Genomic DNA, 18,137 nt, shown 5'->3' on the forward strand with positions numbered 1-18,137 from the left:
GTGACTAGTTTTCTGCCTGTTTGTCCAATGTAGTGTTTGTTACAGTTCTTGCAAGATATCTTGTAAATGACTTGTCTGTATAGGATCTTTCAAATTCATTAACTGCTGTTTTAGTGTGTTGGTGGGTTTGTGGGCTACCATGATGCCAAGAGGTAGAGTGTTGTGCAGTCATTTCCAGGATGTGTTTGATGTAGGGGAGGGTGGCTAAGGTTTCTGGATGCATTTTGTCTGCTTATTTGAGTTTTCTGCTGCGAAATCGGTAGACAGTGTTCATTGGGTACCCGTTCTTTTTGAATGCACTATATAAGTGATTTTCATCTGCTCTTCATAGTTCTTCTGTGCTGCAGTGTGTGATGGTTTGTTAGCATCACCACACACTGCAGCACAGAGGAACTATCAAGAGCAGAGGAAAATCACCTATACAGTCTATTCAAAAAGGATGGGTACCAAATGAACACAGTTCATCAACTTCGCCAACAATTCCACCCCACACTCAAATTCACCTGGGCCTTTTCTGACACCTCTGTCCCCTTCCTGGACCTCTCTGTCTCCATCCCTGGAAACTAATTGACCACTGACATCCATTTCAAACCCACTGACTTCCACAACCGCATCAACCATATCTCCTCTCACTGACCCTTCTGCAAAAATGATAACCCATACTCAATTCCTCCTCCTCCACAGCATTTGCTCCCAGGATGATGTGTTCTACGCCAGGACATTCCAAATATCGTCCAACTTTAGGGACCATAGCTTCGCCTCCTCAGTATTTGAGGATACCCTTAAGTGCATCTTCTCCATTTGCTGCACTCTGCCCACAAACTGCCTTCCCTCAATAACAATAAGAATCGAGCCCCCTTAGTACTCACATATTACCCCACCAACCTCCAAATCCAATGCATAATCCTCCAACATTTCCACCACCAACAATCAGACCCCACCACCGACAGATATTTCCTTCCTCTACCAATCCACTTTCCACAGGGACCATTCACTCCATAAATCCCTTGTCAACTCTACACTCTCCATCAACTTCACCACCACATCCAATACCTTTTCCTGCAACCATAGGAGATGCAGCACCTGCATCTACACCTCCCCTCTCATCTCAGCTCAAAGCCCAACACAGTCCTTCCAGACATGGCAGAGTTTCTCCTGCGCTTCACCTAAACTCACCTTTTGTGTCTGTTGCTCCCAGTGTAGTCTCCTTTATATCAGGGAGACCAAATGCAGTCTTAGGGACTGGTTTGCAGAGCATCTGCTCTGTGCATGCATCAACGAACCCGATGTTCTAGTTACTATCCATTTTAATTCTGACAACACATCCATCCTTAGCCTCCTCTGTTGTCAGAATGAGACCAAATATAAACTGGAGGAGCAATACCTGATATTTATCCGGGAAGTTTACAGCCCAATGGCCTCAATATTGACTTCACCAGCTTCAAAAAGCCACCACCCCCAGTCCTTTCCCATGTCCAGCCCTCCCCTCCTCTCACCTCCTTCACCAGAACTTAGCTGTCCATCTTCCTGCTCACCTATCTGCTCCACCCTTCCCACTGACCAATCAAAATAACCTCCTACATGCATCCACCTATCACCACTCCACTTGCCCTTCCAGCAGTCCCACCCCACGCCCTCCCTCTATTTACTTCTGGGCTCTCATTCCCTTCCGAGTCCTAACAAACTGTTTCGGCCCAAAACGTTGACTTTCCTCAGATGTTATCTGAAGTGCTGTGCTTTTCCAGTCTCACATCGACCAACTCAGCTATTGTAATATCTTCAGATGTTACATACAACCTAAGCAATAGTCTCTGCAACAACAGCAAACTGACTACAGAAAACTGTAAGTTGACCAAGCTTCTCAGCACGCTTCTCTACTGTCATGAGATCAAGGCAATAAATATTTGGCAGCAGATTGTTCTGAACAACTTCCACCTTTGCTGTCTCATAAACAACTTTGAGTTCTTTGGCAGGTCAAAATTCGTAAGGCAGAGTTATGGACTGTGCTAAATTCCATCTGCATACACCGATTGCTAACTAAATAACACCTGCACTGGCTAGACCACAATCAGCACATGGATCACAGCAACATATTCAAATATCTTCTGTTTCGTAAACTGGTAATTGGGTTTTGGCCTGCTGTGCAATCAATGCCTGTGCGACAAAGACCATGCAAGAATTTCAAATAAAAGCTTTGCCATTGGTAGCTATAGTTAGTTAAAGATGATTGTGACTTTTCCAAGCTGACTGTTTGGAGATGCATTGTAAGGGGACAGCTGAGATGAGAATCTCAGAGAAAAGACACCTCAATGAATCTTGTGCCCTCTCAAGCCACTATCTTCCTCAGCCACAATTATCACAGACAACACCAAAATAATTCTTCTGACCATCAACAAATGATGTTTAATGCGATGCAAGTGGGTACAATAAGAAGAAAAGATGACAGTACAAAAATACTAATACCCACAGAATCATAAATCCTGTCATGATGAATTCGCTCATCTTGCACCTTGAACATCTAGAATTTATTAAGAACTCTGTTTGCAATATTGTAAAACAGACAAAATCCTTCCATTACCAGTATGCTCATATTATGTTACAAACTATCACTGTCTTGAGTTTGTTCTATGTGTCTAAATTTGGACCATTTTTTTAATGTACTAATGCTTTTATCCACCATTGGTGGCTCTCAATTCTGCTATCTCAGCTTGACTGTCCAGAATTCCCTTCCAAATGTCTCTTCCACTCCTCATAAAAATGCACTTAAAACCTACATCTTTCATCAAGCTTTTGGTTTTTTCCTTATTTAGAATATTATTATACAGTTTTACCCTACAAAAGTCCTTCAAACATGAGAAGTATTCTTCCATAACGTGTGTCTTACTGGCAGGGCCAGCATTTATAAGATCATAACATATTGGAGAAAAATCCGGCCATTTTGCCCATTGGGTCTGCTGTGCCATTTGATTATGGCTGATATGTTTCTCAATCCCATTCTCCTGCTTTCTGCCAGTAATCTTTGACTCTCTTAGGAAGTAATGAACAATTTATCTACCTGTCTTAAATAAACTCCATGATGTGGTCGTCACAGCCTTTTGTACAACAATTTCAACAGATTCACCACCATCTGGCTGAACAAATTTCTCCTCATCTCAACAATTGTACATTCATCCTGAAGCTATGCTGTAGGGTATTTGTTTCTTTTACCAGTGAAAATACCTTCTCCACATCCATACTATCCAAGTCTCTCAATATTATGAAAAGAAAATTCAATTGCTGGGAAGGCTTAGCAAGTCTGGCAACAGCAATGGAGAAAAAGCAGTGTTAACATTTTCGGTCAAGTCAACTTTCTTCAGAACAGTCACTGGACCCAAAACACTAACACTGTTTTCTCTCTGTTGATGCTGCATGACCTTTTGAACTTACCAAGCAATTTATGTTTTTGTTTCTGATTTCCAGCATCCACAGTTCTTTAGCTTTTCCTCTCAGTAATCTGTAAGTTTCAATGAGGTACCCCCTCATCCTTATAAATTCCATTGAGAACAAACTCAGAGTCCCCAATATTCCTTGTCTGACAAGCCTTTCATCCCGAGGATCATGCTTGTTTTCCTCCTCTGCACGCCTTCCAAGGTCAACATATCCTTTCTCAGATATGAGGTTCCAAAACTGCTCTCAATATTCTGACCAGAGTGTTATCCAACATCAGCAGTACATCGTTGTTCTTGTATTCTTGCCCTCTCAAAATGAATGTTTATATTGCATTTGCCCCCACCCCTCCCCCCCTCCCCCCACCCAACTGCCAACTGAGCCTGCATGTTGGACTTGAGACATTCCTGAAATAGGACTGCTAAATCCCTCTGTGTTTCAGATTTCCAAAGCTGTTCCTCACTTAGAAAATAGTCTAAACATCTATTCTTCTCACCAAAGTGCATAATTTCACACTTTCACACACTGTATTCCGTCTGTCACTTCTTTGCCCATTCTCCGAGCCTAACCAAATTCATTTGGAGCCTCTCCACCTTCTCAACAGTACAGGTACGTGCACATGGCTTGGTGTCATCTGCAAGCTTAGCAACAATGCCCTCAGTTCCTACATCCAGTTCATGAATGTATAATATGAATAGTTTTAGTCCTGACACTGACCCCTGCAGAATTGCATTAGTTACTGGCTGCCATGCTGAAAAAGACCACTTTATCCCACTCTCTGCCTTCTGCTTATCAGAGTTGAGAGTGTGGTGCTGGAATGAAGTGCTTATGCCTGAAACATCGATTCACATGCTACTCGGATGCTGCCTAGCCTGCTGTGCTTTTCTAGTACCACGTGCTCAACTTTGATCTCCAGTATCTACAGTCCTCACTTTCTCCTTCTGCTTGTCAGCCAACCTCAATCCATGCCAATGCCTTTCCCCTCACACCATAGTCACTTACCTTATTTAGCAGCGTCCTGCATGGCACCTTAACAAAGGCCTTCTAGAAATCCAAATAGATTACCTCAACCAACTTTCTTTTGCCTAAATTGCTCATTACCACCTCAAAGAATTCCAACAGATGTTTCAGATATGACCGCTCCTTGATGAATTATTTTACCGTGCATGTCCAAGTACTCTGAAATATCATCTTTAACAGTAAGCTCAAAACCCTTAAAACAATCTGGTGACTTATTCAACTTCAGACTTTTCAGCGTCTGCCTGATTGATGGCCTCTACACTCACCTCTGCTCCAGACTCTCTTGAGGTTCTGGTATGCTGCTGGTGTTTTCCACCATGAAGATTGATACAACATATCTTTGCAATTCTGCATCCATTTTGTTGTTCTCATTACTAATTCTGCAGCCTCATTTTCCAGCGGTCCAAAGTCCACACTTGCCTTATGTTAATGGAAAGCTTACTCTCATATTTCATCGATTTGTTTTGGTTTTCCTTTGCTAACTTCTAAAATTTTCCCAATCTTCTGGTTTTCCACTAATCTGCACAACAGCTTTTCTGCTGTCTCTGACTTCCCTTATCAGCCATGGTGGCCTTAGTCCTCTTCTCAGTATATTTCTTCTTCGAATGAGTCTCTGCAATGCCTCCTGAATTATCCTTGGAAATTCATGCTGTTGCAGTACTACCCTGCTCTGTTTTTCTTCCAGGTAACTCTGGCCAGTTCATCCTTCATATCTTTGTAGTTAACGTTACTTAATTGTAATACCATTATGTCTGATGCAAGCTGCTACCTATCAAACTGCAGGATGAATTCTATCCAAATGTGGTAGAGGTTCCTTCACCTTAAGATTCCTGTCTATTTTTTTCTTGAACTGAGTAGCTTGCTGAGCCATTTACAGAAGGCAGTTAAGAACAAACAACATTACAGTGACTCTGGAGTCACATCTAGGCCAGACCAAATAAGAATGTATGTTAATAAACAAAACTTTTCGCAACAATCAGCAATAGTTGCATTGTCACCAATACTCAGACTAGCTTTTATTAAATTCAGAATTTATTCATATCATTTACATTTCAAATGTTACCAATTTGGAATATGATTAATTTATTACCTTGAGTTTCCAGATTATTAGATAAGTGTAATTAGAACTATGCCTCCACCCCAATCATCAAGGTTCATTGGGAGGCCTGAGATAATATTGTCTACTTCCAATATCTCAGCAGTATCCTGTTGGCCAAAGTAACTATTGAAGAAGAGATCCATCACCACCTCTAATGAGTCAGCACAGACTTTGGCCGCCTGAGGAAAAGGGTCAGTGAAGACAACATCAGATGCAAATTCAAGATCATGGTTTACAGAGCTGTGGTTGTTCCCATCTTCCCATGGTGCTCTGAGACATGGACTGTCTACAGCAGACACGTCATGGTGCTTGAGCAGTACCACAAATGCTGCCTGCACAAGATCCTGTGAATTCACGAGGAAGAAAGATGCAGGAACGTCAATGTCCTTAACCAGGCCAACATCCCGAGCATCAAGGCACTGACTATCCTTAATCGGCTATGATGGGCCTGGCGCATGATCCATATGACCGATACAAGACTGCCAAAGCAGGTGCTCTATTCCCAGCCTTGAAACGGCCGGAGCTCCAGCTGGACAGAGGAAGCACTTCAGTGGTGCCTTGAAGGGCTCACTCGTAAAGTGCAGCATTCCCACACAAACCTGGAAATCATCGGCCGATGACCGTCCAAAGTGGAGGAGGAACATCTGGGAAGGCAACTTTCCTGACTTGCCATCAGGAAAAAGTGAAGCCAAGTGATAACTGTGAAAGGAGGGTGCTGCCACATCAATGTCCCATCTACCCCTTTCCATGACCACCTTCTACCACAAGTGTAACAGAGCCTGCGGTAGCTGCATTGGTTTCTACAGTCACCTACGGACTCACCCTGAGAGTGGAAAGGAGTTTTCCTCATCTGCAAGCACCAGCAATGAATGAAAATGCCACCACCTTTCCAGAAATCCATCAAATGAAATCTGTTGCCTTGGGAAGTTTTATTCAAACGTAGGTTGTTTTGTTTGTTGAACGTAGCAACGGAAGGAGTTAACTCGCAGGAAAATTCATAGGGACGTAGTTAGGTTCTTCCAGAAGGCAAACGAATAAAACTGGAACAAATATATTTGAATATTATGTGACTGTTTTCCCATTTAGTTCAACCAATATTGCAAAATTCGGGATGCACTCAGTCGTGCATAAATGTTTGATTCATTTCTCTACCATATTTCAGGAAGGCAGTTCCAGATCACAATAATCGTGTGGATGACTTTCCTCTCCCAAACCCTCACTTCCCCTGTATGATTGTACAATCTTTTTAGCAACAACTTCTAAATGAAACTTGCTTGTTATCGGTCCATTGCTCAGGTTATTTAGGTTATTATTGAAGAGTGAAATAAACAATTGGAAAAAATTGTGCTGTAGATAAAGTGGGTCCTCTATACTGAGATTTTGTTTTTAAAAAAGTAAAATAACGCATTATAATAGAACTGATAAAATCTAGTAATTTCTTCGTTCACCCTTACTCCTGTATTAGACTGAATTGGCAATTCCCACCAATAACGATGCACATTTTGCAACTTTCGTCATATCATTTCGCGTAAGTCCGAGTGATATGGGTTGAGTTTGTTTTATATTTCTTTCACTCACCTCACAGATAATATTCGGCTTTTGTTTTGTTTGCTGATTGTATTCTGAGAAATGCACGTCAGTATTCTTGATATTGCTTCTACGTGTTGCAGAACCGAAAGGCGTGAGAAGTATGCAGTTCCCATTCTCGCGTTCAGTTGTTGGACGAATCAGGCAATACGTCTCAGAGAGTGATCCAGTACCACGAACTTCCATAACATTTGTAGTTGGTTGAACGTTGGGCGCTATTCGAGGATCTGCATGAGACTGCTTCGATGTATTCTTTCTAATCTCACGTCCAAAACAACAATGCATCAAAGAACAATCGTCGCTGTGATCATTGCTATTGTGGCACATTGTGGTAACGAGCGCAATTATTATCAAAAAAAGGATGAATGAGACAGTACCTAGGGATATTATTATATAGATGGCGAAATCCGTCGATTGCTCAATATCTTGGGGTTGATTGCTAACATCTGACATAATTGCAGCAGTCTTATCCATCAGCGACAATGTAGCTGTGACAGTAGTGGAGAGGGAAGGATGACCATTGTCCTTTACCAAGATTATGAGCACTTGCGTAGTTGAGTCTCTGTCTTCAAAGAGTCGCATTGTTCTGATTTCTCCCGAATTGTGTGCAACAGTAAAAAGAGTTCTATCAGTAGATTGGATCAATTGGTAAATCAATCTGGCATTCTGTCCAGAATCAGCATCAACTGCAGTCACTTTTGTCACCAGGTAACCTGGATTTGCTGATCGAGGCATCATTACGTAAGTTCCATTTTTTGACAGGGAAGATACGACAACAGGAGAGTTGTCGTTTTGGTCGAGGATTACAACGTTTACAATAACATTACTACTGAGGGATGGGGTTCCAGCGTCTCGAGCTTGGACGTGGACTTGAAAGTTCTTAAATTGCTCATAATCAAATGAACGCTGTGAAAATATTTCTCCATTTTCTGAATTAATTGATACAAAGGACTCGATAGGCATGCCTTGAATCTGACTCGCCATAATAGAGTAAGAAATGTCAGAGTTTTGACCGAGGTCAGAATCAAAAGCCGTAACCGAGCAGATTATTGCTCCGGGCGTATTGTTTTCCAATATATAGGCTGTATACGTTGACTTTGTGAAGTGTGGTGCATTGTCGTTAATGTCAGAGATCGCCAGTACAATGATTTTGTTGGTGAAGAGACGAGGCGATCCAGCATCTGAACAAGTGACATTAATTGTGTATTGAGGAACAGTTTCTCTGTCCAATAATGTACGAATAACCAACATGTAAGAGTTCTTGAAAGACGGTTTCAACCGGAATGGAAGGTTATTGGGAACATAACAACTAATTTTGCCATTTTCTCCAGATTCCGGATCCGCTACGCTAATTAGTGCTATCATCGTTCCTATCGTAGCATTTTCAGTTATGGAGCTGGATAATGACATCAGCGTCATCTCAGGTATGACGTCATTCATGTCGACAATCTCCACTACAACTTTGCAATATGCAGGAACAGAATTGGGACCCTGGTCTCTCGCTTGCACGTTAATCTCGTAGACGTTGGCTTCTTCATAATCCAATACTCCATTAACTGTGATTTTTCCTGTATGAGGTTCTATACTAAACAGTTCATGCAATCTGTCTGGAGTGTAACTGCTAAAAGAGTAAATTATTTCTGCATTTGTGCCTTCATCCAAATCAGTAGCATTAAGGTTAATAACTAATGTATTAGCGATTACATTTTCAATCACTTTCACCCAATAAACAGACTGATCAAATACAGGCACATTGTCATTGGCATCAAGTACAGCGATAATAATTTGGGCATTACCAGATCGTGTTGGAATCCCGCCATCTAAGGCACTGAGAAGTAAAGTGTGTACAGCTTGTTTTTCTCTATCCAAGAATTTATCCAGCACCAAAAATACACTCTTAGTTCCATCACTGCTGTTTTGAACATTCAGCGTGAAGTGATCATTTGGACTGAGGTTATAAGTGTGAACAGAGTTTGTACCGATATCGGGGTCATGCGCGCTCTGTAGTGGAAAGCGAGTTCCCGGAGGTGTTGATTCAAGAATCTCCAAACGTAGCGCATCCTGCGGAAAACTGGGGGAATTGTCATTGATATCTTGTATTTCAACCTCAGCACGGTACAGTCTTAATGGTGTTTCTGTAACAATCTCGATATTTTGCAAGCACGTAAGAGTTTGGCCGCAGAGCTGCTCCCTGTCAATTTTGTCATTAACAAACAAAATACCATTCTTTAAATTAACTTCGAAATACCTCTTCTTTGCAGCTGACATGATCCGAAACCTGCGGATGGACAGTTCTCTCGCATTTAATCCAATATCGTTAGCAATATTCCCAACGAAAGCGCCGTCTTCTAATTCTTCTGGAATTGAGTAATGAATCTGGGCAGAAACAAAATCCCAGACGTAAAGCAAGATAATGGAAAACGACGTTTGCATTATCTGTGTAAAGACGTCCTCTCATTCGAACTCAGTCGCAAATAGTAATAAAGTGTAGATATCGATCAGAGCTTCTTGACTTGGTGCAAAGTCCAAGGGACAATGATTGATAAATAACATGCCCTCCCAGTGTAGAATGACTCGAATAAAAGGAGATCAAAGATGGCTGAGATGCAACCGCAATCTGGTGCTGGCTTTCCCTTCTCTTCCTTCTTCAGCGTGTGTACGGGGCTGCGGAAGGACTGATGGATGTCTTCATTTTTCAATTCTTCATTGGTAGACAGCGACACAAAGAGTCTTATCCAATAATTACACATCGTACTTCCAAAAGTTACATCATTCCTCAGTGTAAAGATCACCGAGTAAATTGAACTTGAAATAGTCTGCTATCATAATTAACTGAACTGGGGTGACCAGTTTCAGGGAACTCGTAAACCTATGACTGAAACTTAACAAAGTTTTAGTTGCGCAGTGGCAATAACACGCTGACTGTATCATAACTTTTTGCATATGAATTTTTAAAATGTGTATGTTGTACCCCTCTTTCTGTTTTAAGAATCGCCTTAATTTTGCTGACAGCCAGTGTTCCCTGCATAACTAATCCAGCAGTAATCTGGCTGCCCATGAAACTGAGTTGTCAGACCTGGCCACAATGGAAGTCAGTCTGTAGTTCTGCCTTTGAAAGAACCTCAATAACATTGGTAGGCCTTGATAAATTAGATGCTTAAATAAATTCGAAAAAAATAATCATAAATTGACTCAGACACTTAAATCTGTTGTTACACCGCAAATGCTTTGCTTAGTCTGATTTTCCTTGAATTCAGCTTACAAGTTCACTCTTAATAAAACAGTAACCACAATAGTTTGTCCATTTAACTTTAAACAGATTTTGCCTGAACGTGATATAATAAGGATAAAGTTGCCCTCTCGTTAAAAGGAAACGACTGGTGGTGGTTTAAATTGAAGGTTACCAAACCTCAGGTGTGGCAAGAGGTTAAGAAGGAGAGTCCTTTGAAACAATCTAATGCCACATGGGAACTAGCCTCACTCACCAAGCATTGAGTCCGTTGAGCTAACCGACATGATATGAATGAACAGGGGAAGGCGCGCTTTTTAAAAGGGCGTCAGTACACTTCACTGTGAAGCAACTGAGTACATAGATTATATTTGGTATGCCCTACAGACTGAATTGCAAAGTAAAAATTAACATAAATCTTCATATAAAATACTTGCCTCTTCCTCAATTCAGTCAAGTATCATTCTCATTGTCCTCAGCTAGGTACTCTCGAATTCACACAAGCAGCTTCAAGAAAGAGCCACGACACCAAAACATCACTACAAATGCAGAATAACTGGTGAGGATATTCTCGAAAACCTTTCCGTTCCGCAGCTATTTGACTAGAAAGACAGATGATTGACAGGAATGCATTCGATGCCATTAGCTAACTCTAGATCGGAACTTTGCTGTCATTAACGTAAACAAGGAAAAATAAACTTTATTTATATTGCATATTTCGGAGGCTGGGAACGTTTGAAAGCATTTCGGAGAGATATAAATATTTACGATGTTTAGTTCCTATTGTCACAGAATCAGAGAAACGTCACGGCTCAGAAGGAGGACACTTGGTCCAATTATCTTGCCCCTATTCGTTAAATAAGCATCACTAACTCGTGCTCAACTCCTGCTTTCTCCCTCATATCCTTACACATTATTTTAATACAAGTAATCATCCAATGACTCATGGAATGCCTCAGTCGAATCTTCTCCCAAACTCACTTCCAGGAAGTGCATTTAAACCCGAACTCTTGGCTAAGTGAAAAAAAGTTTTACCTCACTTTAACCTTTGCTTCTTTTGCAGATCACCTTAAGCAAGCGTAATTGAGGGAGAGCAGAAAAAAAGCAGTCAATAGTAGAATCTTCCGAACGGCTGGAGAAGAAATTAACAGAAGACAGCGTCGGATCAGCGTTCATGCCTCTGGCGATCTGAAATTGCCATCAACCTGACATTGCCACCTGGGACTTCCCGCCTTCGCCCTCATTGTTAACACTTAAGACAGATTCGGCTTCCTCAGCAGACCATAGCTTCACTTTCAAGAGGCTCTCCATGCCACCCCCAACCCCCTCGCCGCCCACACCATCCCCATTCCCAAAACCATCTCCCTGCATCGGTAATCTCAGATCTTCGAAAATTCTACATTCTGAGTTCGATATATTTTAACTAACCTGTTCAGAAATATGCACTTCTGGAGCAGGTGGGACTTATGCCCTGGTGTCCTAGCTCAGAGACAGGGACACCACATCTACGTCATGCCCTAATGTTTAATTAGCCGTCGCCAGGCGGATGTCTCGGCTGGCGTTCCCAATTGCCAAAGCAATAGTTGACACGCCACTGCGCCGAAGACTACAAGCTTCATCCGATGGCCCCAAATTCCATTTTAAAAATGAAGTAAAACACAGAAAAACTAATTTACTAGAATTGTTTGAGGTCAACGGACAGAATTTCGCTATTCTCTTTTGTATGGCCTCAGACAGGCGACAAACAAATGTAGCTCAGTTGACGCTCATCTGAAAGGTTACGTGGCTGATAAAGTCATGATTTGGAGATGGCGCTGTTGGACCGAGGTGCTCAAAGTTAAAAATCACATTACACTAGGTTATAGTCCAACAGGTTTATTTGGAAGCATTAGCTTTCGGAGTGCTCTCCTTATCAGGTGATTAGGAAGTATAAGATCGTAAGATATAGAATTTATAGCAAAAGCTTACAGTATGAGGTAAGTGAAATTACATATTGAAAAACACCTTGATTGTTTGTTAAGTCTCTCATCTTTTAGAATGACCATGTTGGTTTCAGTTCTTTCATGTGTAAATCTCAAAATCTTTTTTAAGAGTTACATTTAAAGTTATCAGGCAATGGGACCCTGTGTGAGAATCTCTCTGGCTATGTCAAAGGCATCTTGAAACCCATTGCACAGGGGACTTTCTGCTTCTGTTGCAACTACAGATTTGAAGCAGGAACATTCCTCGTCACAATGGATGCTTCAGCACTCTACACCAGCATCCCCTACAATGGATGTTGGTTTGCTCGCTGAGCTGGAAGATTCATTTCCAGATGTTTTTAGGTAACATCTTCAGTGAGTCTCTGGGCAAAGCACTGTTGATAATTCCTGCTGTCTATTTATATATTTGTGTTTCTTTGGGTTGGTGATGTCATTTCCTGTGGCAACATCATTACTTGTGGTGATGTCATTTCCTGTTCTTTTTCACGGGGGTGGTAAATGGGGTCTAACTCGATGTGTTTGTTGATAGAGTTCTTGTTGGACATCGATTTAGGCCCCATCTATCACCCCCTGAGAAAAAGAACAGGAAATGACATCACCACAGGAAATGATGTCGCCACAGGAAATGACATCACCAACCCAAAGAAACCCAAACATACAGATAGAAAGCAGGAATTATCAACAGAGGCGCACTGAAGATGTTATCTAGTGGGGTGACAAAAGGTCTGGAAATGAACTTTCCAGCTCAGTGAGTGAACTTACATCCAGAACCTCAACCTGGGCTACAAATCTTCTCAAAACTCACTAATCCCCCACAATTACAGAATCGTGGCAACAGTCTCAGTACTCAACACCAACAGCTGCCAATTTCTGAGCACCACTCCTGCAACTCATCCGCTTTATCCTTGACCACAACATTTTCACCTTTGACAACCAGATCTTCATCCAGACACATGGAACATCCATGGAGACCAAATTTGCGCCCCAATTTGCCAACATTTTCATGCACAGGTTCGAAAAATACTTCTTCTCTACACAGGACCCCGAACCAACACCAAACACCAGGTACATTGATGATTTTTTTTTCCTCCAGACCCATGGCAAGAAGTCACTGAAACAACTTCACAGTGTTTTCAATAAGTTTCATCGCACCATCAAACTCACCATGGACTACTTTCTACTATCTGTCCCATTCTTTGACACATACATCTCCATCAAGGATAGACACCTCAACACCTCACTCTGCCACAAACCCACAGATAACCTCACAATGCTACACTTGCCCAGTTTCCACCTGAAAAGTATTAAAACAGCCATCCCCTATGGACAAGCCCTACACATACGCAGGATCTATTCAGATGAGGAGGAACATGATGGGCACCTGTAGGCATTCAAGGATGCCCTCATAAGAATGAGGTACGATGTTCAACAAATCAACATCCAGTTCCAATGTGGCACAGCGAGAAACCATAATAAACTTCTCAGGAGACAGACACAAGCTTCAACAGACAGACTACCCTTCATTGTCCAGTTCTTCCCAGGAGCTGAGAAACTATGCCGTGTTCTTTGCAACCTGTAACACATTATCAATGTGAATAAGCACGTCGCCAAGATCTTCCCCAATCCTCCACTTCTCACCTTTAAACAACCACCAAACCTCAAACAGATCATTGTTCGGAGCAAACTACCCGGCTTTCAGGACAACACCATACGACCTTATCACAGTAGATGTTGCAAGATGTGTCAGAATGATGACATGGATAGCACCATTATGCGTGTAGACACCTCCCACATTTATGTGGCAGGTACTCATGTGAATAATCCAATGTTGTCTATCTCATATGCTGCAAGCAAGGATGCCCTGAGACATGGTACATTGGTGAGACCAAACAGAGCTGAAAATGTGTTGCTGGAAAAGTGCAGCAAGTCAGGAAGCATCCAAGGAGCAGGAGAATCAATGTTTCGGGAGACCAAACAGAGGCTACAGCAATGGATGAATGAACACCACACAACAATCAACAGACAGGGGTGTTCCCTCCCATTCAGAGAACAATTCAGCCATTTCGGACATATGACCTCGGACCTTCGGGTGACTATCCTCCCCAAGGCGGACTTCGGGACAGGCAACAATGAAAAGTAACTGAACCGAGGCTGATAATCAAGTTTGGTACCCATGGTGATGGCCTTAACCAGGACCTTGGGCTCATGTCACACTACAGGTGATCCCATTGCACTATACACACACAGATGGACGCATAAACACAGACATACAGACACAGACACGCAGACACTCCAACACACACAGACACCCACACTCCTACACACATACACGCACACACACACACATATATACACACTCCATCTCCTATAGACCTATACACTCATGCATACCTTCTCTCATACGCTCACAAATACACTCCTGCACTCTCACACACACGCTCTCACAGACTTATACTCCTTTCCACTCACACACACATACACACACTCGCTGACAGACACTCTTAAACCGCACCCCCCTCCCCACCTCCAACCCACACACACCCACATGCACACATACGCATATAAGTTTGTGGGGGGAGTTTGTACTGGCAGAATTACATTTTACTTTGTTCAAAAACCGCATGAATCTATGTAAGATTCTATAAATCCGTTTTTTGTAGTAGAATCAGTCTGACCATTGTGGCACAGACAGTCTCACACAGGGCACCTCACACGTTAAATGCATTATCGAGGCGACATGACACCAATGGTTAAACTCCACTTGAGAATGTAACTTTTAAAGAAGTTCTGTGATTTACATATGAAAGAACTGAAAGCAACATGGTCATTCTAAAAGATGAGAGACTTAACAAACTATCCAGGTCTTTTTCAATATATAATTTCAGTTACATCACACTGTAAACTTTTGCTATAAATTCTGAGTCTTATACAACCACCTGATTAAGGAGCAGCGCTATGAAAGCTAGTGATTCCAAATAAACCTACTGGACTATAACCTGGTTTTATGTGATTTTTAGCTCCAATAAAATGCAAAAGCGCTGTATTAGTCATCAAGTCATACATCATAGAAACAGACCCTTCGGCTGACAATGTATATACTGACCAACAGCCACTACACTATACTAATCCCATTTAACTTCACTTGGACCAAAACCTACTATGCCCTGGTATTTTAAGTGCTCATCCGGATACTTCTTACAGGTTATGAGCACGTTCCTCCAACACCCTCTCAGGCAGCACGTTTCATACATGATTAAAAGTCTCTGGGGGAGAAAAAAACACATTTCCACAGATCTTCTCGAAATCACTTGTTCCTCACCTTAAACGTTTGTCCTCTTGTGTTAGACACATCTGCCACAGAAAGGGGTTCTCACGACCTGAGCGAATGTTGGAGCGGTGGCACGGTAGCCTAGTGGTTAGCACTGCTGCCTCACAGTGCTATGGACCTGGGTTCAATTCCTGCCTCAGGCAACTGTCTGTGTGGAGTTTGCACATTCTCCCCGTGTTGCGTGGGTTTGCTCCGGTTTTCCCTCCCACAGTCCAAAGATATGTTGGTTAGGTGAATTGGCCATGTAGTGTGCGGTGCATTAGTCAGAGGTGAATATAGGGAAATGGGTCAGGGTGAATTACTCTTTGGAGGGTCGATGTAGGCTGAAGGGCCTGTTTCTACACTGTAGGTAATCGAATCTGTTGTCAATGCCTTTCATGGTTTTGTATATGTTAAACAGACCTTTCCAATCCCATCACTTGCACCAAGCTAAGCTCAGTCTATGCAACCTCTCTTTATTACTGAGATTTTTCAATCCAGGCATCATCCTGGTGAGTCCTCTCTGCACCCTTTCCAGTGTAATAATTTACTTCTGATAGTGTGGTGACCAGACTTAAAAAAATGTATTCCATCTTCACCTAACCAATGTTTGGTAAAGTTGTAAGAAGTCATCCTTGTTCCTATGTTCTATGCTCTAGCTATTGAAGGCAAGATGGTACATGCCTTCTTCGCCACTCTGTCTACTTGTGCTGACACCTTCTGGGCATCTATGAACTTGTACACCAAGGGTCTTTGCTGTTCACTACACCCTTAGGACCTACCATACATGATGTGTATCTTTCCCTTATGAAACCTCTCCAAATATAACACCGAACACTTATGAGAATTAAATTCCATCTACCATTACTCTGCCTATTTTTCCATCTGATCAATATCTGAGATCATCCTCCTCACTGTTAACATGACCATCAATTTTCAAGTCATTCACAAATATAATAATCATACCTTTTGCGTTTATATCCAAATCATAAATGTAGATAACAAACAGTAAGGGTCCCCACCCAGAATCCTGTGGCACACTGCTGGTCACACACTTCCAATTACAAAATAACCCTCCACCATCATCCTTTGCCTCCTATTTGGATACAGTTTGTTAACTTCCTTTGGATCTCATGGGTTCTTACCTTTTGGACTGACCTTCCATGTGGGATATTATTAAATGTCTTACTGGGGTCCAAGAAACTACATCAACTGCACCAACCTCAACAATATATGGAGTCGTCTTTTCAAAAACACTCAAGTAAAATACTCAGACAGAGTCTCCCTCCAACAAATTAGTGCATATTAAGGAGTCTCGTAGATGCAACACACTGCTGCCTTTGTACAATTATAGCGGAGGGATTGAATGTGGAATGTTGAATATTAGGGATATAAAGAAAGAACATAGAAAATGTGCAGCCCAGGAACAGGCCCTGCGGCCCTCCAAGCCTGTGCTGATCCAGATCCATTGTCTAACCTATCGTCCAGTTCCCAAAGATCTGTATCCCTCTGCTCCACACCTACTCATGCAGCTGTCCAGACGCATCTTAAATTAATCTACCGTACCTGCCTCTACTAACTCTGCTGGCAGCGCGTTCCAAGTACCTACCATCCTCTGTGTAAAGTATTTTCCACGTGTATCCCCCTTAAACATTTCATCTCTTACCTTGAACGTGTGACCTCTCGTTAGTGAATCCCTCACCCTGGTAAAAAGCATATCTCTATTCACCCTGTCTATACCCTTCATGATTTTGTAAAACTCAATCAGGTCCCCCCACAATCTCCTTTCTTCTTATGAAAACAATCCGAACCTACTCAAAATGTCTTCATAGCTAGCACCTTCTATACCAGGTGGAGAATTTCTCTGCACCTTCTCCAAAGCGTCTGCATTCTTTTGGTAATGTGGCGACCAGAACTGTACACAGTATTGTAATAGCAGAAGGACCAAAGTCTTGTACAATTTGGTGGATATGATGTCAATCAAATATTAAAGTGTCAATATAGGTCGATGAGCAGAATGTGAAGCCAGAATCTACTAATTTAGTGGCTGCGTACTGCAATCCATCCAAGACTATTACACAAAAAAATCAACATTAATTAATGAATTTTGCATAGGCATAATTAAGGATTAGTGGATAATCAGTAGGTTATCTGAAAATAATATGGTGAGATGAAAACCTATCCTGAATAGATAAAATCAAGTCTTGGAGCCATTTGAATGTTAGGAATGCAAGAAAATGTGGTGCATCCCATGATCCTTCTCAGCATATCACACAGAGTTTCGTCCAAGTTGAAAAGTCACACACATTCACATTGGTATCATTGAAAATTATCACCCAATAGCTTCAAGCTTCATTTAGAATGCAAGTCTTGGGCCAGCAAAGGTTACAATAGAATACTTGAGTGAACCAAGTACAGCTAATTATTTATCCTACTATTCAAGGTTCGGAACCGAAGGAACTGTGGATGCTGAATAATCAGAAACGA

General features: G+C 41.9%; 1 protein-coding gene across 1 annotated transcript in view; it reads right to left on the reverse strand.

The window, feature by feature from the left end:
- The window catches only part of LOC140491848 (protocadherin alpha-C2-like), a 266,315-nt gene that overhangs the window by 223,090 nt on the left and 25,088 nt on the right, over positions 1-18,137 (reverse strand). The window contains exon 2 of the mRNA XM_072590253.1: positions 7,124-9,508. Within this exon, the coding sequence (XP_072446354.1) occupies positions 7,124-9,508 (2,385 nt within the window). The remainder of the gene's footprint in view (positions 1-7,123; positions 9,509-18,137) is intronic.

This window comes from Chiloscyllium punctatum, chromosome 20 (assembly GCF_047496795.1).
Source record: "Chiloscyllium punctatum isolate Juve2018m chromosome 20, sChiPun1.3, whole genome shotgun sequence".
Classification (NCBI taxonomy): domain Eukaryota; kingdom Metazoa; phylum Chordata; class Chondrichthyes; order Orectolobiformes; family Hemiscylliidae; genus Chiloscyllium; species Chiloscyllium punctatum.